We start from the raw sequence: 25,537 nt of genomic DNA, 5'->3' as shown, positions 1-25,537 counted from the left end.
CTCTCTCAGTTCTGCCAATAGCCACAGAGGAGAAAATGGAGTATTGGAGAAGTTCAGCCACTGGGGTGGGAGTGGGGGTGTTAAACTGGGATTTGGCTGACCTGAGCATCCGCTCTCAGCTCCCAAAGGATGGAGTCCACCTGGGGGGCAGGGAAACTTCTCTCCATCCGCGCAGCCCTGACATCGTGCCACACCATTAACCTCTCTTGGTTTCTATCTGGGAAGTTCGCCTTTATTTCCTGTCTTTCTACCCACTTGGTTCTCAATAGTCCAGGGACCGGCTAGTACATTTCAGTCACTAATAGCTGGCATGGAGCCAGAAATGCAAAATGCCCCTCCCCCCCACACACACATAGGCAGGGTATAATTTATCTGCTTTGATCAGACGGTTGGAGAAAAGAAACTTGAAGAATCATGTGCAGCAGGTGCACAGCTCTCATCCCGGGACGTGGCCGCAGAGGCTGAAAAGCCACAAAGACTGAGCCTGTTTGGAAGAAGTTTGCTCTTTTGGAAAGAATACAGTCCTAGGGTGATTGGTGGTAGAACCCGTGAGAGGCAGAAGTGGCCCTCGAGACTGTATAGCTAGCACCGCTGCTCTCTGCATGGGACAATATAGTACGCAGTGAGGTTTGACTGCCCAGCCCAGTCAAACGCTAACTGTCCCCCTCCCACGGACCCCCACTCCTGCCCTAGGTCACATGCTCTCAACTTCTGTCCCCTTAGTAGTGACAGAAAGTGACAAGAAAAACGTCTGTTCCACAGAGAAGACTCATGGTCATATCTGTCGGAGTGTCCCCCTGTGATTTTCTTTGTCATCGAAGACAAGGGTGACCTATGGGAGGAGCCCATAGCAATGAGCTTCATTGGATTTTATAATATTTTTGTTTTTTCAAGTCAGTCATGGAGAAAAGGATTGCCTGAGCAGCTTTGTGCCTCTTTGTGTGTGTGTGTGTCTTTATGGAGCTTTTGTTCAAGATTTTTCTGTGGTTGGATTGTGTATGTTTTTTCGGTTATTTTTGTCTGTTTTTTTGGTTTTGTTTTGTTTTTTGCGTGGAGTCATAAAAATGTCAATCAAAGTTTGTAGTTGGGTTTTTTTTTTTTTTTTTTACTTAATTGAGGAAGAAAGGTTATTCTAAGAGAATACCAGTAGTGTGATGTGGGTCTGTTCTGCTCGTTGTACCTTTGTTGCCTTTGCCTAAATGCTTCCGGACACAGCTGTGGACTCCCACCTGGGCAGGGGCCGTGTCTTGGGTGTCCACAGAGGGGAAAGGACTCTCTGGTGCCCTCAGAAGAGCAGTTTCTCGGCTCTCTGGGTCTCTTGGGTCAGGCCCACCTTTATCCTTGTCATTCACAGTGTCCCTGGCCTGAGCAGGGCCCACAGACCTGCAGCCACAGCACAGAGGTCATGGACCCAGCTCCTCTGGGCAGTGTGCCTGGGGTCCTCAGGACCGCCTGTGGCACCACAGAACCACTACCAGCTTTTGCAGATGGAAGTTGAGCCATCCTTGCTAAGAGGAGCTGTATTGACAGAGCGCACAGGGGGAAGGCCTTCCTGTAGATACCACCGATTCTAGAAAGATGGTCGCTACAGTTCAAAGGGATGCATCAGGGCAAAGAAGTGCATGTAGTTGGGTGACCCCCCCCCCATTTCTATCTTCAGTGACACCCTCGCTGAACCCCAGGGCAGAATTCATTATTCCTTACTGCAGGTTTCCAGAACTCCTTGCATGGATCCCCGAGGTGGTTCATTTTGTAGTTCATGGAAATCTGTGGGCTTTCCACGGCAGGTGCAATGTTTCGTGCCCTCCCTCTCCTTCGTGAGCCGGCTCCAACCCCTGCTTAGGATGCCCATAGGGTTGAATCAGGTGGATGAGAAATAATGCCCACATGCCCGACGGTGGGTCGCTGGGCCTCCCAACACAGTTGGTGCATCTCCTCTGCTCAGGGTCCAGCTGCAGAGGGGTGAGACATGCCCAGAGACCCTGGTGACACTGAGACCATGGTCAGGCTTGCCCGCTGGTCACCGGTTGGGAGAAAACCTTCTACCCATAAGACTGTACTTCCTTTTTGCTCTAGCTCTGGCTGGTTTGGAAAGACCCTTCTGCATACTGTCTTCACACGCTCATGGGAACTGAGTAGACCAATTAGCTAATAATGAGTAGAGTTCTTAAATTTTTTAAAAAGATTGTGTGTGTGGTACCTTCATGTTCTCCTGCATCCATTGCCTCTTCTGTATATTTATGATAAGAATTCATATATTAAGTCGTGGTCTAGTCACAGGTTTTCTAGAGAGAAGCAGTTGGGACCAGCGAAGATGTTGCTCTGAGTTCTGGTGGCCTCTCAATCCTTTCCTGGAAGTCAAGACAGTAAGCTGGTCCCAGGCACAGTGACTGGATTCAGTTTGGCCCCTAGACTTCTTTGCCCTGGGGAGAGTTGGAATGGACAGAGCTTCCTCCTGTTGGGGAGGGGAGGGGTGCTCCGGGGGCTCTCTCGGCAGATTGGCACCTCACGGAAACAGACTCCGCCCTGGAGGTGCCTGGCCTCTCACTCTTCCTCGCCCTCCTCCTGGGCTCCCAGGGGGCCTGCCTGGAGGCAGCGATCCACAGCAGGCCCACACCTGGGCATGCAGCACCTCCAGCGTGCCAGCTAAAGCCTTGTCTTCTCCCCGCAGCCAGCATGCCCACCAGCGAGACGGAGTCGGTGAACACAGAGAACGTAAGTGGCGGAGGCGAGAACCAAGGCGGCTGTGGGAGTCTCTGGTGAGTGTGGAGGCCACTTGCCCTCCTGTTGCCTCCTGTCTTCTTAGAGGAGCACCTGTGGGGCAGGCATCCCGGGCCACGGCCTCAGACGCACGAGGGGTGGGTGGGCTCACCCTGGACCCCTCGGTCCCCCTCCCCCCCTTCCCAGGCCTCCAGACCCCCAGCATTTCACATGCCTCTTCCCCCCAGAGCAGCCCGTCCTTCCGAGGCGGAGCCTGCGGCAGGGCGTGCCAGGTAACCCTGCAATTCCACTGTGTCCACTAGGTGCTGGTGGAAAAGAAGAGGCACGGCCAAGGCTGGGCCCTCTGGGTGTCGGCGGTGGGGGTAACAGGCCTGATTCTCCTCCCGGTCTGGTGTTGGCATCGGTGCTTTGACGAAGAGCTTGTATGGCACAGTGGCTGACAGAATGTGCTGCATATTTCAGTTTCCCTTCCCTGGCGGGTTCCGCCCACCTCCTGCGTGGCGGCTGGCCCCGGAAGGGCTGCCCTTCTTTGCTCACGGCACTTGTTTCCGGCGCCCTGCACCACCCTCTCCTAACAGCGGAGGGCGCCACCACATCCACCTTCCCCTCTACCCCTGTTGGCTTCTGTCTAGATGACCTGGTCCCCAGCGGGGACGAGCGATGTTCCATGTGCAGAGTCCTGCCTGCTTTGGGGAGCCCATGCAGTTTGGTTTCATTTGCTTCCCGCTGGTATCCCTTAGGTCTTATCTCTGTAAAGTAGAGGCGGTGTTTTTAAGAGAGTTTGATCATCTTGGCAGTGATTAATAAAAATGTTGTGTTTAGGGCAGAGCGCTCAGCTGTTAAAGAAGTGAATCTGCCTCTGTTGTCTCGCTCTGCCCTCCCTACAACATTGTGAAGTAGGCGGGGGGATGGGTTCGTCTTCCTCATTTTACAGATGAGAACACTGAGGCTCAACCAGGTGTGCTGCTTGCCCAAACCCACGCAGTTGTTGAACAGCAGAGTTGGGACTCCTAGTCCAGTGCTCTCTTCGCTGTAGCAGCAGCACATGCTGCCCCTAGAGTGGCTGAGATGCATGCAGGGGAGGCCCCACTGACTTCATTCTGGGGAAGTGAGGTCAGGGGAGAAGAGCCCCCAGGCATCACGACCCCTGACAGGGCTGTGCAGGGCCGCTGGCTAAGAGTCTTCTCTTACCTCGGCCCTGGACCCCTGGATAGTGTCAGCCTGGCCTGCCTGGCCCTGACAGCGCCTCTTCTCCTGCTCCGCTCTCACCACTGCTGGCTCACTGGGGGAGCTGGGAATGCTGAGCCCAGGCTTCTGTGCATGGCTTTTCTGATCTCTCGGCTGAAGTGACCAGGAGAGTCTGCTCAAGCCGTCCTAACAGAAATCCTCTTCTCTTTGTCTTTCTTGCAGCCAAGCCATCTCAAAATCCAAGCTCAGGTCAGTATCTTCTATTTTTTCCCTAAGCCTGCATGTTGGTGTTTTACTTTCTCACTTCTCTATTCTACATGGAGTTGTTTTAGACTTGATTTTTACTCTGTGGGCAAGGACATTCCTATCAAAGAGTGGCCTGTACAGTCAATATTCAGCACCTGCCTTGGAGAGCAGTGTAGCGGATGCTAAAGATTTTGCACCAAAACAAACCAATGAGACACAACAATGAAAAACTTCTTGTCACTAATCAGTCTTTCATATCCCCCAACAATGAGTCATTTTTCAAAGAGACGTATTTCTTGTCACTTTTCTGCTTAAAAGTCCTCTATAGAGAAGGAGGTTCGAGAGGTGTTCTGAGATGGTAGTGATGTTCTGTTCCTTGCTCTAGATGCATGTTACATGTTTAGTTGCTAAAATCTCATTGAACCTGTACCTATGATTTGTGTACTTTTCCATGTAAATGTTATTTTTCAACTAAAATGACATTTTATAATTATATACAAAAAGTACCTTGAAATGGACATGGAAGTACACGTAATTATAAATATTCTAGAAGAAAACGTACAACGTCTTTGTGACCTTGGGCTGGGCAAAGGTTTCTTCTTGGATACAGCACCCAAAACACTGGCCATATGAGTCGATAAGCTTCAGACTAGAAGAAAAAAATATTTGCAAAACATTTGATAAAAAGGACTAGTAACTACTATATAAAAAGAAGGCCATGTAAATACAATGTAATAAGAAATCAATAAAAAAATGGTCAATAGATTTCAGCAGGCATGTTACCAAAAAGAGATAGGGATGGCAAAGAAGCACATGGAGTGACCATTGGTCACTAAAAAAATGTAAATCAAAATCGCAGTGAGACACCACTGCATACCTTTTAGATCATTTTTTACACCTGTGGGTCAAATTTTAAAATATGACAATACCGAGTTCTGACAAGGATGCAGCTCAGCAGGAATTCCCACCCATCCCTGCATGGTGAATGGCATGGCCATTTTAAAAACAACTTGGCCGTTTCTTAGAAAGTTAAACATATGTTTATCGCATGAACCAGCGATCCCACTTCTGACATATTCGTATAAAATGAAGGTATATGCCTGCATGAGAAATTTTTATATGAGTTGATAGCAGCTTTGTATACAATTGCTGAAAACCGTAAATAATTCCAACGTCCATCCGATGGTGAAGAGGAAGACAAATTGTAGTTCATGCATATGGTGAAAGGATGCTCAGCAATAAGGAGAAAACTGCTGATAGATACAACAGCACAAATGAGTCTGGAGCCTTTCACTTTTGCTAAGTGAAAGGAGCCAGTCTCAGAAAGCTCTATTATAGGGCATTCTGGATAAAACAAAACAATAGGAGCAAAAAGCAGATCAGTAGTTGCCAGGGGCTGAGGTGAGGATGGGTTAACTCTTATAAAGGAAAGTCCTTTGAGTGATGGAAATATTCTACCTCTTGACTGAGGTGGTGGTTAGAAACCCTGTACCTAAATATTAGTAGTTACCACATGTCGATTGTATCTCAACAAACCTGACTCTAAAAAGAACAATCGGAAACCCTTCCATGACTCCCTGTTTGCCAGACGGCATATAAATTCCTTCATCATTTGGCCCCCGGCTCGCTCACTGGCCTGATCTTTTGATACCCCTCCTACCCTCCCCACTCTGTGGCTATACTGGACCGCTGTCCGTTTTCACCAAGCTCTGTTTCTTCCCACCTCAATCCCCTGGACCATGCAGTCCCCTGTGGATGGAGTCCCCCCCCACCCCCTGCCCCTGTCTGCCCCCTGGAGAACTCTTACCCTCTTATCCAGAGCCAGCCCACACTGAGAGGGGCACTGAAGTAGGGATTGATAATTATTTGCCCCACCCTTGCATGCTTTTCAAGGGAAGAGGTCCTGGGACAGTGCACCTTCTTCACCTCCGTAGACCCAGTGTCTGGAGCCCCGTGAAGAGTAGGATGGGGAGTGCTACAGGGCTGCTGGGGTTGAGGCAGCGGGCCTCTGAGATTTGGGAGACACCTGAGCCTTGTCATGACAGCATAAATTGACCCAATGTGAGTCCTTTTTCAGACCACTTTGCTTGTGTGTACTGAAGTATGCATCACAGCGGAAACCCAGCCTCGGGGGTGGGCTTCAGCATCCTTGGTGGGATTTTTCTACACTGGTCATTGTGTTTCCAGCCCGTTACCACTGGAAACCATATAGCAAGAGCAAAGCGCACTTCTCTTGTTGCAGGTCTTGTTGAAGAGTGGGCCCAAGTCTTTCTTTGCCCGGTCCCTGGGTTACGGTGCTTTCAGTGTAGCAACGCAGCTGGGTCAACCTGGGCTGCAGCTAGGAGGCAGCCAGGGTATTGCTCTGTCTCAGGCCCCTAGAGGACGTGCCCACCACCCCCCATCCGTGAGCACAGCCTGCACAGGGCTGACATCCCCTCTCGATTGGCCTTTTCCCAGGACCCACTTCGCCAATCCATCCTGAGGCAGGGAACGTTTCCCACAGAGGGGAACAGGCTAAGCGGGGGGAATACTTACCCTAATTACACACCGGAACTGAAAGTCAGTGGAGGACACGGTACTTGTCTGTCTGGCTCGGCTCGTTTTATTTGTATGAAAACACAATTCAATATTGGCTCTTCTCCTGAAGGTATATTTTGAGCATCACTAGTTAGAAAGGGCACCTGATGACTCAGTATGAAGACTCATGTCCTACTCGGCTTTGACAAGTCTGCCAGGCTCCAGAGAAACCTCCCGGATTTAAGAAAGGACCAGAAGTTTCCCTAAAAGGAAAACTGGGGTTGGAGCACTTTGCTGCCTGATAAATTCCGTATGATGATCGAGATGCTGCAAGAGATGTGCAGGAGAAGCCAAACGGCTCTCCGCACCCCCAGTCTGAACAGATCCATGTACCATATGGTGGGAATGTAAATTGCATATCTGTGTACAGGCTCCACTTTGCATCTGCCAACGAATCTATGAATATCTAGATGTTTCTAGCTGGTTTGAGGACGGTGCATGGCACGTTATGGAGTCGTCTAAAGCCGTAGGTAGGAAACCAATAGCACGATCCAGTCAAGATAACACGTTAAAAGTTGTATTTGAGAACCAACATCATTTCTATGCTGTGTGTTCTCACCTTTCCCTCCTGCACCCCCCGATCTGGGTCCTCAGAGTTAAAGACTGCTAACATCCCCGTGACGTCCGTTGGACATTCAGACGCCGCATCTGCCGTTCATGGCCGCGTTTGCTTCTCTTGCAGCCGCCGCTGGCGCCGCTGGAACCGCTTCAATCGCAGAAGATGTCGGGCTGCTGTGAAGTCTGTCACGTTTTACTGGCTGGTTATTGTCCTGGTGTTCCTCAACACCTTAACCATTTCCTCTGAGCACTACAACCAGCCTGACTGGCTGACGCAGATTCAAGGTGCGAGCAGAGGCTGTGTTCTTTTCATTCTGATTCAAAATTAGGGCTTCCTGAGGCTGTCCGGCTGCAGTTTCATCTTAGCTGATCTGTGTATAGTGACGGGACATTAACAGGGGTACTAGAAGACCGAGGAACCGTCCAAATCCAGGCTGAACCCAGAGTTTGCGGGGGGGGTGGTGCCCACAGCCCACATGGTGTGCTGGGGCCAGCTGATGCCAGAGCGTCTCCTTGTCTTAACCCTATGACAGCCTAGGGGCAGGGAATATTGCAGTTGGAGACCTCATGCCCTTCTCCCTCTCCCCACTGGCAGCTGTATTTTCCCATATGGTATTCTTGGCAAGTGGTTATTGCCCCTCTACCTGGAAGCCCTGCTCCCCACCGGTGCCAGACTGGAGCTCATCCCCAGAGACAGCCTGTTCTGAGTTGGTCTGTTGTGATCCATGGGGAGGCGCTATTTCTGTCCAGCTCTCCAGCCTGCTGGGTGCTATTCTCTGTGATTAGAAGCCACCTTGATGGACAACTGCTTCTTATGTCATGGTGCCCTAAGCAAGACCAGACTGGCCTTTCTGAGACCACTGAAACAGAAAATATAATACGCTGGTGTAAATGCAGAATCACAGGCTCATAGGGCTGGAAAGCCTCAGAGATGGTGTGGTCAGCTGCCCCCCCCCCATTTTATAGTCATGAAACTGGGGCACAGGGAACTCAAGGGACTTCTCCAGAGTCCCACATCTAGGTGGTAGCAGAAGCGGGGCTAGAAGCCAGCACACAGACCATAAACATGGTGCCCAATGTCTTTAATGGCGGCCGTCTCGAAGACCGGGGCAAGGCGCTGGGGCATTTCCAGCAGAGACTGGTTGGGGGGAAGTTGTGGGGGGGTCTGAGCCACACCCACGAGGAGACCCTCTGTCTTTCCAGATATCGCTAACAAAGTCCTCCTGGCTCTGTTCACCTGCGAGATGCTGGTAAAAATGTATAGCTTGGGTCTCCAGGCCTATTTCGTTTCTCTCTTTAACCGGTTTGACTGCTTCGTGGTGTGCGGTGGGATCACCGAGACCATCCTGGTGGAGCTGGAAATCATGTCTCCCCTGGGGATCTCTGTGTTTCGCTGTGTGCGCCTCTTGAGGATTTTCAAGGTGACCAGGTGAGAGGGCGTGTACCTCGCGGCAGGTGTTTTCCGGCTGGGGTGTGACGAGCCGCAGCAGCCCAGCCCCGCGATGTCTGCTGTGTCCCATGGGCGTTGTGCACTCACCACCCCCCCCCATCTTGACTTGTAGGCACTGGACTTCCCTGAGCAACTTAGTGGCCTCCTTGTTAAACTCCATGAAGTCCATCGCTTCGCTACTGCTTCTGCTTTTTCTCTTCATCATCATCTTTTCCTTGCTTGGGATGCAGCTGTTTGGTGGCAAGTTTAATTTCGACGAAACACAGACCAAGCGGAGCACCTTTGACAATTTCCCGCAAGCCCTTCTGACGGTATTCCAGGTGAGCCCTCGTGAGGAGGCCGTGGGAGACGTTGCCTTGTCCCTTCATCTCTGGGGAAAAGACAAGATGATTCTGCTGGGATTAGAGACCTCTGCCCCAGTAATGCTCTGACAGCTCTCGCGCCCCTGACGTGGATTGTCGCACACCCGACTCCGGCTGTCCAGGTGGCGTGATTTCATGTTTTTGTAAGACCACCGGATACGCGGCAGGATAATAAGCCAAACACATCTGTCTGATTTTGTGAGGTTTCCAAGGTTTCGGGGAGATAAGCTCTAAGATCCTCTCTCTGTTCTTTGTGAATTTTTGATTGCAGGACAGTTTTGTGATCCTGGACTCGAACAGATGTGTGCAAAGAGGTGATTCTAAAAGCCCTTGTGCTTTGTGTAGTCAGAGGAATCAGGGTGATAAGAGTTGTGACAGCCTTCCGCCTCCTTGCTTCTCCCTTCTGCCGTGTAAGAAGGAGGGGGGTGGTAGGCTCTGACGTGTCCGTGCCAGGGGGGACTGTGCAGGTGATGAGGCTGAGACAGAGGGACGGTGGCAGGTGTACAAATGGCCCTGCACTCAGGACACGAGCCTCCACGCCCCACCTGGCGTTAAGCCGAGGCATTCTAAACCCCCTCTTCCTATGTTGGGAGCTCAAACCTTTCGTTAAACAGAGAGTGGCAGATACATTTTAAAGACCCATCTGTCCTTGTCGCTTTTCACACATGAGGTCTGTGAGGCCCGGAGCCCTGCCTAGGAGGCAGAAAGCTGCCTGGTGGGAGGGATTACAGACATCGAGGTCCCCTCCTGGCTGTAGCCGTGCTCAGCTTTGTGACCTTGAAAAGTCACTGTCCTTTGTGGGGGGGAAAACAATACAAAAACCCGGAGACTAGAGGGAATGATCTGTAAGTTTCATTTCCACTTGTTCATTTTGAGGTGAATAGAATTACTCTCCCTTTTATAGGCCATACTTTTTTGAAATCTACTTTAATTTTTGGGGAGGGAGTTATACTTATTTTTTTAGCCACTGATTGGTTATTCTTTTTTCTGTTTTCTTTCAAAGAAACCTGTATGGTGGTGGTAGTTTTTGGTAGTACCTGTCTGTATGGCACAAAATTCAGAAGTTTACAAAAGGATATAAAGTAACAAATGAGTCTCCTTCCTACCTAGCCACCAATTTCTCCTTTGGGGAGCAACCACCCTTGAGTAGTTTCTATGTGTTCTTTGAGATACATTTGCTCATGGGTGTAAATCAGTGAACTTACCTACCTGCCTCCCTCCCAGTAAATGTACTATGATGTCGATGGTAGCTCATTTTACCTGCCATTTTGCAGCTTCTCACTGTTTCAAGTGTCCTTAGGAATCTGTCTTAATGGTCCATATGAGTTTGCCTCCTACTTTTTGATTCTGCATAAATTCTGTGGTGTGGATGTCCCCTAATTCTGTAGCCAGTCCCTAGCCGAAGAGAATTTCGTTGTGTTCGGCCTCGGCTCAGTTGGGTGACCTTGAACACACACCATGGGCACGTGTGGGAGCGTAGATGTATGGGGTAAACTTCCCAGAGGTGGAATCGCTGTTTTGAAGGGGTGTGTCCATTTTTGACGCTGATACTGTTGCCTGCATGTTCCTCAAAGTAGCGGGTGTTCAAACTGCTGGATGCTTGTCTGACAGGTGAAGATAATGTCTTGTAGCTTTAATGCCTCTTTCTGTTATCAGGAGTAAACCCGAATGTCTTCTGACGTGACTAAGAGCCACAAAGTTCCTTTCCTGGAAATTTGCTTTATCTTTTGAAATCCTTCGCCCATACTTCTGTTGGGTTGTGAGCTGTGACAGTTTTATTTCTTAGAGTCTGGTGCAGATGGACAATAAGAAGCAGGAGTACGCCTTCTCTCTCTCTTTCTCTCTCTGGAAGAGAGTCTGGTTTATTTATATTTACTTATTACTCTTATTTTTTTAGGTAGTATCTTTTTTAAATGCTGTTTAGGTTCACCTGATCCTACCTCCAGGATAGACTGAGTCATATCATCAGTAGAGAACTTTCCATGTGAAATTTCAGGGAGTTAATAGTACCTACTTGCTGGGTAGTTTGTAAATTAACATGGAATAGTTGGAATTCCCTGCCTCTACAAATTCAGGGGTCTAATCTCCATTTCCAGTGTAGAGGAACCATGGGGATCATAGGCAGCCATTGAAAGGACTGACGGCACTTACTGACATGGATCTTTAGAGTATATTTTGAGTGGGGGGGATAAAAGGCAAATGCAGAAAATTCATAAAGTATGACATGCTTTATGTCTAATAAGTCTGAGAAGACATCAACTACCTCTTTCCTCTGGGAGGGTGTCTGAGTGCTCACGTGCATAGAGGTTCTGGAGAAAGGTGCATCAACAGCATGCTCTCAGGGTGTGGGTGCAGACCTGGGGCGTCATCCGAGACTAGGTAAGTCTTATATGTCATGTTGCTTTATTTTCATGTGAAGCATTAACTCCTGGTTTGTGTAACTGAAAACAGTGTTTTGAAATTCCTACCCGAAGTATTTGTTGAGCACAGTGAAAGGCAGCTAGAACCCAATGTGGACGGCCCCCAGGGGGCTCCGGCGGGCCGTGGGGAGCTGCGGTCCTGCTGCGTGCGTGTGGGCTGACCGTGGTTTTGGCCTCTTAGATCCTGACAGGGGAAGACTGGAACGCTGTGATGTATGACGGCATCATGGCCTACGGCGGCCCCTCCTCGTCGGGGATGATCGTCTGCATCTACTTCATCATCCTCTTCATTTGTGGTAACTGTATCCTTCAAGCTGGGCCGGGGCTCTGTCCTCACCATCTCGTTTTGTTTCTCCCTGTCCATACTTCTGTGGTGGTGGTGGCCAGTGGCGGTGGCGGCCGTTGGAGTGGGGAGGTGAATGCTTTTGCCTTGTTAGCCCCAGTATCTGCCTCCTTCACTGTCGCTGGGATGGAAAAGTGGGGTCAGAGTCCCAGTAGGCTTTGAGGAACGAGCAAGCTGGGGAAAGGATATGGGACCGCGCGTGGACTGTTCCTGTTGTCGCCCAGCTCAGCGGCCCAGGTCCTGTGCAGGTCCCAAGGGAAGGCTTAGGGCAGAGCCGAGTTGTCTTCCATGCCATCATGCTTGGGAGGTTAGGGGTACATCTGTGTCTCTTGAGACCTTTCCTAAGCAATGGGGACCCACTGTTGGTGGCTTGACATAAGCTCCCCGGGCCTGATTTGGGTTTGCTGATCTGTACATCTCTGGGATCAAGTCTCCACTGGTTGACTGCTCTTAGGCTCTGAGCTCCTTTCTGACTCCTTTTATTCCTTTTCCCTGGCAAGAGGCCGTCCCCAATTCTAGACTTCTGGAACTCTGAATCTCCCTTTCCTTCGATCAGACCCTTTATGACCTTGTAACTTTCAGCTGTGTCTTCTCTCTTTCTCTCTGACCTCGCTGACTGGCATAGACCTGGCATATAGGACCCTCGCTGAGAGTTTGGTGAAAGAGCGTTTGTACAAATATGTGCACACCTCCTCTTGGGCTTCACTTTTTTATTTTAAAGAATCCTACCTGGATTCCTCTCCTAAGAAGCCCCAGATTCCTTTAGCTGTTTCCCCCTTAATCTTCTCTGGTTCATTAGTGAGTTGTCTTCTGGGCAGAAGCCCAGGGCAAACTTCTAAGGACAATACCTAGAAACCCCACTAGTCCCTCAGGCAGCTCAAACACTCCCCTGCCTACAGGTGAGCTCTCCTACCCAGTTTATCCTTATAGCTCCCACCGCACATGGGGGGCCAGGTCCTACTGGATTTGGCATGGGGGCTTCTCCATCCTGCCAGCTCAACGGTAAACTTCTCGAGTCAGGGGTCTCTTCTTTGTATTCACATCTCTGTGGCCCTTGGTAAATGCTTGTTAAAGGAATGATCGGTGTTTTCTTACTGTATGTTCCTCTGCGGACCCTTGGGGCCAGAGCAATATACCTGCTTTAGGTCTATGGAGAAGTATTCCCTGGCCACACTCATTCTTGTTACATGTTGTGTCTTTTGTTTCTTTTGTAATACACGTACGACTCTCTGAAAGGCTTAAGTAGTTTATGTTCTGTCTTCCCCAATGATAACAGATGCTACATGAGAGTAAGGGCTCTGGTCCGTCGCGTCCCTAGCACCCAGCACAGTCCGCGGCATGCTGGAGGCACTCGGATCTTTCTGAATGAATTCCAGACCCCACCACTCTTTGAGAGGTTCTGTATTGATGGGTGTCTGCTCTTGGAAACAGTCTGCTACAAACTTGCAAGATTTTCTTGTGGTTTATTACTCTGGATGTGCCTTCCAATACTCAGAAAAGTCTGGTGTCCTTGCAAGACTAAGGATACATGATTTCTTCACTGAGATCATTGGTAGGAATTCTCCATACAGTTAGTCCTGCACTGATCCCTACCTGAGCCACCATTGCCCCACGTGGATCAGAGGGGAGCTTGTGTTACCAAGTCCTCACCCAGCCCAAGACAGACTGCTTCCTTGGGCTCATTACGGCTCTGCTTAACGCATAGTCTAACATATCAAAGGCTTTTTGAAAGTTTTAATACAACTTATTCATGTTTCCATCCTCTTTAAAGACTTGAATAGTTTCGTCAAGCATGATATCCCCCGGAAGCTATCTCACATCAGTCCCTTGTTAGGTTACACTTGTGTTACCCGGCTGAGATTTCAGATTGCACAGGGCCTGGGGTTTCTGGGCTCCCATAGTCTTGCATGCAGATGACCATGCATCAGCCAGGGAGAAAGCATCGTCCCAGAAGGAGCCATCTTGACTTACGTCCCTCTGATCCCCATGCTTCTCAAAAATGTACTTAACTGCTGGTGAGTAGGAAACAGGCATCTTTCAGGAGATTTGGGAAACATGTTCGGAATTACTTTTTTTTTTTTTCTATCACAGGAAACCACACATATAACATTATATAGTAAGAGCCAAAAACCTGATAGCTTGTTCAGTCACCTGACTTTTTAGGATCTGAAAAAATAAAATGCAACCACCACAGTCAAAGATACAGCTATAGTGGGGCCATTTAAAGAACAGGTGGGCACCATCTGGCAGTACATCAGCGTTTGTGGGGGGAATGAATGAATGAGTATCCGCAGACTCTGAAGACCATTTCAGATGAGAAAGACTCAGACTGCTTTGTGTAGTCATCATCTTGAATAACGCGTAGCCTTTAAAAGGGTCTATTTGGGAAAGCATGCACTGGATATATAGGTTATAGGTACATGCATGTTTTAAAAGAAACAAAATGCACAAAACAAAATGCAAAACACATAACACCATGTTCATGGAATGGATTGTTTCATGCAGTGTGTATGATAGCTGGGAATACGTCTGTGTACAGATACACGTGTTGGTGCAAGCACACACACACGTGCCTATAAAAGGAAATGTTGAAGTTTGTAGGTGTCCATGCATTTTAGGTGGATCTTAATTTTGCTTCTTTCCAGACTGTCTTCTACAGGTTTCTGGGGTGTTTTGTTTTTGTTGGTTTGGTTTCGTTTTTTTAAGCAGGCTCTAGCCCTCTGGTCTTACCAAATGAATACAGCTCTCAGGCGACAGTCACCTGTTACCAGCCTTCCAGAGCACAGAGGGGTGTGATGTTGCCATCATCGACCCCCAGTAGTTGCATTTAGAAATTGTGTTGTTCCCTTAATATGTTCAAACTAGATATCCTACTGAACGTCTTCTTGGCCATTGCTGTAGACAATCTGGCTGATGCTGAAAGTTTGAATACAGCCCAGAAAGAGGAAGCCGAAGAGAAGGAGAGGAAAAAGATTGCCAGGTAATCGTATTTTCACCCGAGGATAGAATCTTGGGTAGAACCCGGGCCCTCAGCTCTCCTTCCCTCAGAGCTAAGAGTAAGAGTCACGTGGTCCCATGCTTAAAGAATCCCTGTGGTTAATTTTGGTGTCATAAAATAAATGATGCATTCGGTGCTGATGAGCTCTCACCGGAGAATTTTAATAAGGTGATCTGTGTAATGAACCCAGCGCACCGAGGGGAACAGGAAGCTCTGAGTGTGGGTTGTGCTATGTTCTCGCTGTTAGAGTTGTTTCCAGTTAAATTCTGTCCTCCATCAGGCCACTGTGGATTCCAAATCTGGATTAGCATTTTTGTGCATAGCAATACGGTTATTCGGTTTCTCGTGTTCTTTTCTCTGTAGAAAAGAGAGCCTGGAGAATAAAAAGAACAACAAACCAGAAGTCAACCAGATAGCCAACAGTGATAATAAGGTATACGTCCCACAACAGTTCTCTGCTTTTTGTTTCAAAATGTATCTGTTGATCTCATCATAAATGTACCATTTATACCATGAGAAGTATCCTGTGTGATGTTCTGGTAGGTGAGAGTGTGGCACACCATTATAGACACTGGCTTCCCAGGGGGATTCTGAGTGAATTTAGGCAGCTCACTGGTGATTAATCAGTGTTTCACCAGATAACTAACATGATAAGTATTTGACTTGGGGGAGCACTTGTTTTTTTTTTTTTCTTTACTGGAATTGTGTCGTCAGACCTGACCTTGTCACTATCTTCTCATTGGGGGTTAAAATTGAGGATCGTTAATAGATGTCTGCCTCCAGCGGGAATCTTGGGATCTGGGATCTGGGTGCTTGGAGCTATGGTGTCAAATTTCATCCCACTCGTGACAGCTCTGGATTTTTAATTCATTTGTTTGTTCCTTAAGTGGTTACTTGTTCTTGAGCAGTTACTGTGTGGCAGATACTGGAGCTCAGCAACGAAGAAGACCAACGAGGTCCCTGCGTGCATGGAGCTCGCATCCTAGCAGGGAGACAGGAATCTGCTGTGCAGTTACCATGCAGTGTGCAGGACAGTGCTGGGTAGAGGGGGGCGTGGATGGTGCTGCCAGCCACGGCCAGTAGGGGTTATACTCGTTTTCTCCTCCTCTGCCCTCAGAGCTCTGTCTGAAGTAGAGTCATCACTGGGGACACCTGTCCGTGTGCACGTTGGAGAGAGCGTCTCTCTCTGTGCTGAACGGCAGGGCTGAGTCTTCACCTGGGTCCTCTGCAGTGCATGGAAGTCAGAGTCTCCCCTCCTCCCAAGACCTCTCTGTCATCCCCTAGGTTACAATTGATGACTATCGAGAAGAGGATGAAGACAAGGACCCCTACCCACCTTGTGATGTGCCAGGTACGGTTGCAGAGGCCGGTGACAGGCTCTCATTCATGGGTGATATGGCTTTGCTACCATGCCGTGATCAGGGGCTCAGTCTGTGGCTGGCCAGGCCAGCTGGGGTGCTGGTGGGCGGGGAGGCTGCCGAGACCATGGGTCCAGGCCCCTCGTGGAACAGTTAGCCCTGTTTTTTTTTCCCCCCCTTGGTCACGCAGGTAGCTTACGTAACCCCAGTTCCAGGTGGGGAGAGAAAACGACAGTGGATCCAGGCAAGCCCCTCTTCTTCCGGGAAATCTCTCTAGGGGGCAACCAGGGGAACCAGCCATTCCTGCCATTAGCACTGCTTGCCTGACCCTTTCACACTGGCTGGTGCTCTTATTGGCTGAAGTAGCAGGGACTGCAGGGGACAGGATGTGGCGGATGATGGTCCTGTGTGGCTTGAAGTCTCACACACAGTTTTTCAGCCTGAAGTGGCAGGCTACTGGGGAAACAGTGAGGGCTGGCGGGCTGGCAGTGACCGTCCTACTGCAGATTACCTCTGCCTGAGCTCAGACCTGGAACTGCTAGGAACCTCCTTCCCAGAACCGCACTCAGTCACAGACAGGCACACTTCTCGGCCCCCCCAGTGCACTCAGCCCGTATTCAGAAGGGCTTCGATTCAATGTAAGCTGAGAGATGTGAAGGTTTACTCTCCGTGTGAAACGGCAAACAGTCATTCAGCCCCAAATGCGATCATTATTTCATGCCTGTACAAAAGGTGTCTCATTTAAAGTAGGGGAAGAGGAAGAGGAGGAGGAGGAGGATGAACCCGAGGTCCCTGCTGGCCCCCGTCCTCGCAGAATCTCAGAGTTGAACATGAAGGAGAAAATCGCCCCCATTCCTGAAGGGAGTGCCTTCTTCATTCTGAGCAAGACCAACCCGTAAATACCCAGTTTCTAATTTCATTGCTGCTGTGTCTTCGTGTTACCCTGCAGATTGCTTGGGGGGTGGGGGGAGGTTTGCTGGAGATGGGCTATAAGAGGGTGGTTCCCATCCCCCTTCTGTGCCTATGTGTTGGAGTCTTTAGGTCGTCTCTGACCCCTGTCTTCCTCCAGCCTTGCCTTTGTCCTTTGTCTCTTCTTGGCTGTCCTGTTCCTGGATGGAGGTGCTTTTAGGAGCATGACTAGCCCCTGGGACAAGCACCCTTCCAGATTCTCCTCCCTTTTGGCCCCTGTGCTGGCCAGAGCCCACGGCTCAGGTGCCTTTGGGTTGTCACCCGTGAAGTGTTTTCCAATCCAGAGGACCCTTCCTTCATGAGTGGGACGGTCCTTCTGTTGAGATTCCTTGAAGATGAGAATCTCGTGGCCAAGTTCCCTGCAAAATCTTCATCCTGTAATCCAGTTCAGCGAATCACTGGTCCCTGTTGGGTTCTATGGCAATAAAGGGATATTGCTCAATGATATTTTATATTTATAGGTGGTAGCTATTCAATTCAGCTCGACGATATCCTGCTTAAAATAGCGTTTTTCGTGTTAAAATGGCAAGGTGCTCACCAGGAGCGCAGTCCTTACAAGGACCGCAAGAGGATGACATTTATTTACTAGCTGGTTTCTAGGTTTTAAATCATCTGAGACAGATGGCATACCGGGGGGAATGAATGGCTCCTGGAAAAGTTTCTAGAATTATAGAAGCAGTTCTTGGCTGTCAGAGAAGAACTCTATGGATTTCACAGTCCCCGAGGAGACACAGGTGGGAAGCGAGGCTGCCGTCCTTAGTAACTGGAGGATTTGATGGTAGTTTTAATAATTCATCACTGTTGAGAGTTTGCAAGTCTAATTTTTTTTTTAAAAGATTTTGTTTATTTAGAGAGAGCATGAGCAGGGGAGAGAGGCAAAGGGGGAAGTAGACTCGACGCTGAGTAGGGAGCCTGACATGGGGTTCGATCCCAGGATCCTGGGATTGCGACCTGAGCCAAAGACAGATGCTTAACTGACTGAGCCACCCAGGCGCCCCTGGATGTCTCTTAAAAAAAAAAAAAAAAAAAAAGGTATTCGATTGATATTACTGAAACCCACAGCTCGCTGGATTTACATATATTGAAGGAATGGATTGATTTCCACCCCCCACGCCCCAAAGCCGTGAACACTCCTGCACTCACTGTCTTGGGACGTGTTCTGCAGACTCAACTGCTAACATTTTGCAAGCTCCCTGCACCCCCGCCCCCTGCCCCGCCGCAGGGCATATTCCTGCACCAAGCAGCAGGAGGTTTCTCATAAAGTTGAGTCCAGTTTTGAAGGTGAAAAAGGAAAATATTTTCAAGGGAAAACATACATGTATTCTATAGGCTAAAAACAACATCTTTAAATTCGAAAGTGAAAAGTTGAGGTCAAGGTAGTCTAGCACTAACTAGCCCATGGGATGTCAGGGACGGCAGGACCCTGAAGACGCTGTCACGTGTTGCGTGAGATCCCTGTACAATTCCTGCATGATTCAACTTTTGCTCCACATTCTCAGGTGTGCTTGGGGGTCCGGTCCAAAGTTTAAAAACAAAAACAAAAGAGGCGCCTGGGTGGCTCAGTCAGTTAAGCATCTGCCTTCGGCTCAGGTCATGATCCCAAGGTCCTGGGATCGAGTCCTGCATCGGGCTCTCTGCTCAGCGGGGAGCCTGCTTCTCTCTCTCCCTCTGCCTGCTGCCCCCCTTGCTTGTGTTCTCTCCCTTTGTCTCTTAGACAAATAACTAAATGAAATCTTAAAAGAAATTTTTAAAAAAGGCACTTAGAAGCTCCACAAAACAGGAGATTTTACCAAGCCCATCTACTAGTCCTTTTCATACAGCCAGGCTGCAGTATAAGATTTTAATTTCTATTTTTAACCGAAGTATAGTTGACATACAGTATTGTGTTGGCTTCAGGCATACGACGGAGTGATTTGACAAGTCTATACGTTACACGGTGCTCACCACGATGACGTCATTACTGTGTTATTGATGAGCGTCCCCGTGCCATACTGTTCATCCCCATGACTTGTTTGTTTTCTGGCTGGAAGTTTCAACCATTGCTCTCCCTGTGAGCTGCTGCTCCCTGAGCTCTGTGCTCAGGTTCCTTCCTAAGGAGGGGATAGGAAGCCATGGGTAGGGGGAACTGTCACCGTCCAACTGGTTTGGGAATTTCCCTCTGTCCCTACTGGCTGCATCACCTTAAGAAATTTCAAAGGCGTAAGCCTCGAGTTTCTCCACTTGCAGCCTGACAATAATCCCCACTTTTAAGGACTTGATGACTGATGTCTCCAGGAAGCCCACACACAGAACTGTAGCACTGTAGGCCCTTGGGGTCTGCCTTCTGGGACTTTCCAGAGGTTCACAGTCCGGTGACTGGGGTTGGCAGGGTTGGGGCACAGGCAGCACAGCAGACTGCTGTCCTTTGCCTGACCTGTCACCAGCAAGTAGTCCCAGCACACAGAAGGCACCTGCCCCACCTAGAGCCGTGTCCATGCAGCGGCTTTCCCTACAGGATCCGCGTGGGCTGCCACAAACTCATCAACCACCACATCTTCACCAACCTCATCCTCGTCTTCATCATGCTCAGCAGCGCCGCCCTTGCCGCCGAGGACCCCATCCGCAGCCACTCCTTCAGGAACACTGTAAGCCATGCACCGGGGCAGGGGGGCGGGTCATCGGCTGGGACGAGCCCTGGTTTCTCTGGCAGGGGCCATTCACTCAGGCAGGGCTGAAGGCTAGAAGCCACCTCTCATTCACCCGGAGGCAGCTAGTGTTAAGGGTCGTGCATGCCAGGAGGGTTGTATCTTAGCAGGACAAGCCTGATTTGAATCCTGTCCCCTACCTTTCCTCTTAAATACTCTGCAGTAACTCACAGTGCATTCGGAAGCCCTGCTTCTCCTTCTCTTGGTCCCTTGCTGCCAGCATTTTGGTCCCTCTTTCCCCCTCCCTGGCCAAATTCCCATCTACGTCTATCTTGAGATTTCTGCCCTGTTGGAAACATCCAACAGGAGGGAAAGGAGAAATGGAACCAGGTATGTCGTGTGCCCAGAAGCTCGTATTTAAGGTTGGTGGGAAGACGTCTAGCCCACACGGGGCCACTTGGTCTCATCCCTGGGGGAAACACAAGTTAGGGGCGGATGGTGTGTGGAGCCCCATGGTGAGGTGGAGAGGAAGAACCATGCTCTGGTGGGGCCAAGGGGCAGTTTTACAAAGAAAACAAGTCGCCAGTTAAGTTTTCTGTTCTGGGCTGCTCGGAAACTGTATCTAAAATAGTTCTTGCCTAAGCTCTCCCATCTTAACAGTTCAGTTCGTTCAGCACTGAGAACATCCAAAGACTGAGAATGCTTCAGAGCTTCAGAAGACCTGTAGTCTGTTGCCTGCTCTGGCTTGGATCCTCTAGTGCAGTTTCAGGCCATTATCAGGAAACCCAAGAGAGGGAGGCCCACAGGCATGCAAGGCCATGGGCACTGTTGCCTTGCCTGGTTAGTACCTCTCTGTGGTCCTCAGATTTTTAGAGATTTGAGAATTAAGACAAATCCCCAGATCGGCCTCCCAGGATTTTGGTTGTGACCATCAAGCCTTGTGTTGTAGCGTTTCATTTCCAGGGCTGTTGGTGTGCAGCGTAGCAACCTGAGTCTATCAGACTGGTAACGCATGCGCACTCTGATATGCAGATTTTAGAAGAACTCCCCTCCTAGGGCACATGTTGGTGTTGATGCGAAGAGGAAGGCCCTGCACCCATCCCAAATCTGCACTCGCAGGTCAGGGCTTGTGTTAGAGACACTGAGGCTGTCTCGAGCTCAGTGTTCAAGTGGAACGAAGACTTTGGTGTCCTTGAGGTCCATCCTGGAAATCAATCACAAGGGGAAGAAGCTGTTTGGAAAAAAAAAAAAAAAATAGCATTATTGACAGAGCATAGGTCAGGAGCTAGTCTAGAACATAGACTGACAAGGAGTTCATTCACCTGGGACCTCGTGTTCTCATTTTTTATTGTAATTACTTCCCCATGAGTTTATTTCCCTGCCCTTTTTCCAAGAATGTTTTTCTTTTTAAACAGATGCACATATGGGTACATGTAGTGCTTGCAAACTACTACAGTGTTTACTGTGGTAAAAATGCTTAACATGAGATCTACCCCCTTGATAAATTAAGTGTATGAGCCAGCATTCTTAACAGTAGGCGGTGGTTGTAGAGCAGGTCTCCAGAACTTACTCATCTTACGTGACTGAAACTTGACACTCATTGAACGTCTCCCCATTTCTCCTTTCCCCAGCCCCCGACAGTCTCCCTTCTTTCCAACTAAGGGTTTGGCTACTTTAGACACACCCCCAGTGTAAGTGGACTCATGCAGTGCCTTTGTTGTTGTTGTTTTAACCTTTGCTGAGTTATTAGTGGAAGTGGGATGAGTGAGGAAAGAACAGAGGAGCTCTGGCCTCCGGCACCAAGCTGGATTGCCGGGGTGGGGGCCACGGTATCTGCCTTGGCTACGTGGGTAGTTCTAACATGAACAGTCCTGCTGTGACCTAGGATGGAGGAAGGGCCAGGGGCTTGCAGTGTGCTGAAAACACCTTCATCGCCTGGCTAGAAACACAAATAAACAAAAGGTGTCCGGCAAAATGTAGAAATCTCAAAACAGAAACAGTTGGGGCCATGACTGCCCTGTGGAGAACTTAAGCTGAGACAGTTGGCCTTTGCAGGGGGAGCGCCCTGCCTTTACTGTGGTGGAGCTCTCAAGGACTCCCCTGGGTTGGAGCCCAGACTCGTATCACAGGCCCCGGGGCTCTCGGCTAGCACTCTGCAGATCCCATTCTTTGAGGATGGAGGTTCCTGGCTGTGCCGCTTGAGCAGCTGCTGCCTGACCCTTCCCCGGCATCCTCCTCTGTTACCTGAAGGAAGTTGATCTGGGTTGAGGGGGTTGGGGGGTCTCTCCACAGTCCCTCTGGCTCTGATCTCTTCGGTGTTCTTGAAGCCGGAGGGCACGGCTGTGAAGAAGAGCAACAGCCAAGATGGCAGCCAAGACAGCAGCCAAGATGGCCTCTGCAAGTGGCAGCATCTTGGCTGCCATCTTTGTGGCAAAGGGTTCCCTGTGAGTAGCCTCGGTCGAGCAGTCAGACTCTGGCCACTGCCCCCCCTCATCCTCCCTCACCTGCCCTCCCCTGTGGCTCTGAGAGGAACCAGGGACCCCAGAAGGGTTCCCTGAGCAGGACTCAGTTGGAGAGTAGATGATATTTTCAGGAAATCTGATGTGACTTGTAAGCTGGACTGATAATTCAAAGTCCAGGTCAGTCTTTTCTTTGCTTGGGCCCAGCTGGGTAAAAACCAAGCAAAAACCCAGTGCCAGGAGAGGGTGGTGTTAGATATGGAGCAGAGGCCAAGAGTTGTACTTTCCAAGTTACGCAGGACGTAAAAGCACGGGTTTACTTGTAGAGTCAAACTCTTCACTGAGGACTTTCCCAACCCTGCACCCCAGGGAAGGAAGGGCGTTGACTCCCTGATGACATGGACTGGAATCGGAAGGGGCACATGGAAGCTTCTGGCCCCCCTGGATGCCACTTGCACCTTTGTTTACATTTCTCCACCAACCCAAAGCTTAGCTAGATGACAACCTGTTTTATTCAGCCAAAAAGGCAATGAAAAATCCTACATCACGTATAACACTCGAGGTTACCTGGTGTCGCCAGTCGGCCAGGGCCATACCCTGATGAGCAAAGGTTGTGTTAATAAAACACTTCTAGAAATGGGCCTCTGTCTGTCCATGACCCGAGACAGGGGAGCGAGTCTGCATGCGTGGTTAGAGGAGGTGAGTGTCCCCTCATGCTCTTCTCTGGTCACAGAGCTGACCCATAACCGGCCAGGAGGGGCTGCCCCTGTCCTCCCCCACCACCTCAGCAGCGGACCTGTCATGGGGGATGGGGGTCTGCCTGCACGTGGGGGTTCTGCCCCAGGGGCGCGCGGCTGTCCCCACTTGTCTGGATGCCTGTGTCTCATGCCCCCCATGTTGTACCTTGCAGATACTGGGTTACTTTGACTATGCGTTTACAGCCATCTTTACCGTTGAAATCCTGTTAAAGGTAATGGCTCTTTCCTTGATCCTCACCTGCCCCAAAGCAGCCGTAGCAATAATAGTTGCAATTCTTTTTTTACCTTCCAGATGCTAGGTTACGCAGATTATGTCTTCACTGGCACTTTTGCCTTTGAGATCGTTCTGAAGGTAACAGGTTCCACAGCCACGTGTCTCAGGGGCCCGCTCCTGTGGGACACGCGGCAGAGAAGCGTGAAGTGCTTTTGACTATTTTTATTTTTTGCCTTCTGTGATCAAGCTACACTTTTTTTTTTTTAACTAAAGAATTTTACCCCCCTGTAACCATTCAACTTGTTTTTGCTGTTTCTTTTTAACCTTTCAATGCATGTAGGACCTATTTTGGCTTCATCATAGTGACTGGAAATTATTTTGCTGCTTTTTAAATATATCCTCTGAAACTTGTCGTCTGATGACAGATACATCAGTCTGTGTGAACCTTCTTCCACCTTTCCTGACCTCAGAGTCAGAGGAGAAGCATTTATCCTACGAAGGGAATGTATCTCTCTTCGTTTCTTGGACTGAATTGTTTTCAGTGGCCTGAAATAGTAACACACTATTTTCTTGCAATGGTATTTGCAAGATAACCCGGGTCTTTTTGTGTTAAGACATTTTATATCTGTTTTAATGGATGGGCTTACATTTATGCGAAGAAAAGGAGCGCCCTTTGGACGGGGTACCCTAAATGTACCGCCCATGCATGAGCTCAGAGTTGCCATTGCCGCATGTGGTTTGTGGACTGAGTGTGAAGGCCCCCGAGGTCTGGAGACCCGCAACAGACAGCCGAGAACCCCCCCACTTGCTAAGCGGTGTGGGTCCCTGCCATACCAGGACAGCGTGACCTGTGACAACTGTCAGAGCAGTCGTCTCAGAGTGGGGAGATAAGCGGGGAGATTTTCACCACAATTGTCTTTAAACCATTTTGAGTTTTTATGTGTGCATCGTGGGGGAAAAAAAAATGTATTTTGTGTTAGACTCCTGTGGAACTTGGGCTCTTTACAAAACCATTTATAAAGTGAAACCTCGCTGAACTTTGCCAGGGAATGGGGTACTTCGAGTTCCTTGATTTTGATGGTGGTGTTTAATGAAAACAACAGCACAAAACCAACCAACCTCTGTTTGAACCTTTGTTTAAAAAAAAAAACCTAAAAATTCACATTCACTTTTCTGCCTTTAAACCAGAGACTGTGGTTGAGAGGTCTCTCCTCAGTGAGAACCTGGCCAGTTTAGTAAGTCTAATGCCATCACCACAGTGAGGAACCCGGACACATACATACCCGGGGCTCATGGGTCAAGGACACTCACCCTGCCTCTACTTGATCCCCAGCTGCCCTTTTTTTTCTTTCTTTCTTTCTTTCTTTTTTTGGCATTTGCCTTCTCATCAAACCGAATGGGGGACATGTTCCCCTTAGTCTGTTAGCGGGGTTCTTTGAGGTTTTATTTTACTTCCCACATTTTTTGTGTGATTAGATGGATATAGTTATTCTTGGGCTTGGGGGCAAATGAGATACAGAATTATTTAAAAGAAATTTAAAACAACTCCTGCTTTTAAATCTCTGGATATTTGCCTCCGTGACTTCAGTCTTCCAAGTTAATCTTCATTTTAAGGACATGTTAGAGGGTGGAAAACAAGCTTCAACCCAGGAGGATTCAGAGAACACAGACTCGCCAAGAAGCAGCTCGCATCGGAAGCGGCAGTTCCTGCCGGCCGTGGGAAGGCTGGGGAGGCTCTGTGACAATTCTGTTGAATCGTATGAAATTGGCATTTTTGTCACTTAAGAACGGCAGTGTGCTGGCAATTTCATATGGTTCAGTGTAATATTTTTCCCGACTCTGGCCCTCTATCCCAGACTCACCTGAGCCTTCTCCGCCATTTATTTATTTATTTATTTATTTATTTATTTAAATTCGCCGTGAACTCGGTGTACTTTTGCTGTTTTTACTCTGGGAATTTCCTCACTAAAGTCCTTTTGCGTTATGGGTAGGCCCCTGTCTGGAGCCTCCGTCGTGCGGGCTCTAGGTGCATGTGGCTTGGGACTCCAGGGCAGGGCGACTGACTGGCCAGGGAAGAGGCCTGTGCTGGCTTCCAGGCCACCCCTTGCATGTGCTGGAGTCCTTGGACCTGGCGGTGCCGTCTAAACTGGGTGTCTCACTGGGGACCACCCACTGGCAGCAGGCAGGGGCCTCTCCGTAAAACCGTGGAAGTCTCTGAACAGAGAGTCTGGGGGGCTCCGGGCTCCTGTGCTTCTGCTAGCCCCACTAGGAAGGCATGCTGGGGTGACAGAG

At 49.4% G+C, this 25,537-nt stretch overlaps 1 protein-coding gene across 11 annotated transcripts in view; it reads left to right on the top strand.

The window, feature by feature from the left end:
• CACNA1D (calcium voltage-gated channel subunit alpha1 D) overlaps positions 1 to 25,537 on the top strand; it is a 301,488-nt gene that overhangs the window by 211,280 nt on the left and 64,671 nt on the right. For 9 of the 11 annotated variants that reach the window (XM_044253372.1, XM_044253378.1, XM_044253377.1 and 6 more), the window contains exons 10-21: positions 2,672 to 2,759; positions 4,132 to 4,158; positions 7,415 to 7,575; positions 8,494 to 8,719; positions 8,853 to 9,060; positions 11,704 to 11,824; positions 14,731 to 14,845; positions 15,227 to 15,296; positions 16,148 to 16,214; positions 16,969 to 17,116; positions 19,685 to 19,814; positions 23,184 to 23,243. In XM_044253372.1, coding sequence (XP_044109307.1) covers positions 2,672 to 2,759; positions 4,132 to 4,158; positions 7,415 to 7,575; positions 8,494 to 8,719; positions 8,853 to 9,060; positions 11,704 to 11,824; positions 14,731 to 14,845; positions 15,227 to 15,296; positions 16,148 to 16,214; positions 16,969 to 17,116; positions 19,685 to 19,814; positions 23,184 to 23,243 — 1,421 coding nt within the window. Of the gene's footprint in view, positions 1 to 2,671; positions 2,760 to 3,023; positions 3,084 to 4,131; positions 4,159 to 7,414; positions 7,576 to 8,493; positions 8,720 to 8,852; positions 9,061 to 11,703; positions 11,825 to 14,730; positions 14,846 to 15,226; positions 15,297 to 16,147; positions 16,215 to 16,968; positions 17,117 to 19,684; positions 19,815 to 23,183; positions 23,244 to 25,537 lie in introns of all 11 variants that reach the window. The other 2 variants (XM_044253381.1, XM_044253375.1) reach the window with 2 other exon arrangements.

The sequence above is a fragment of the Neovison vison genome, chromosome 6 (genome assembly GCF_020171115.1).
Source record: "Neovison vison isolate M4711 chromosome 6, ASM_NN_V1, whole genome shotgun sequence".
NCBI classification, from domain to species: domain Eukaryota; kingdom Metazoa; phylum Chordata; class Mammalia; order Carnivora; family Mustelidae; genus Neogale; species Neogale vison.
This window is presented reverse-complemented; position numbering and strand designations above follow the sequence as displayed.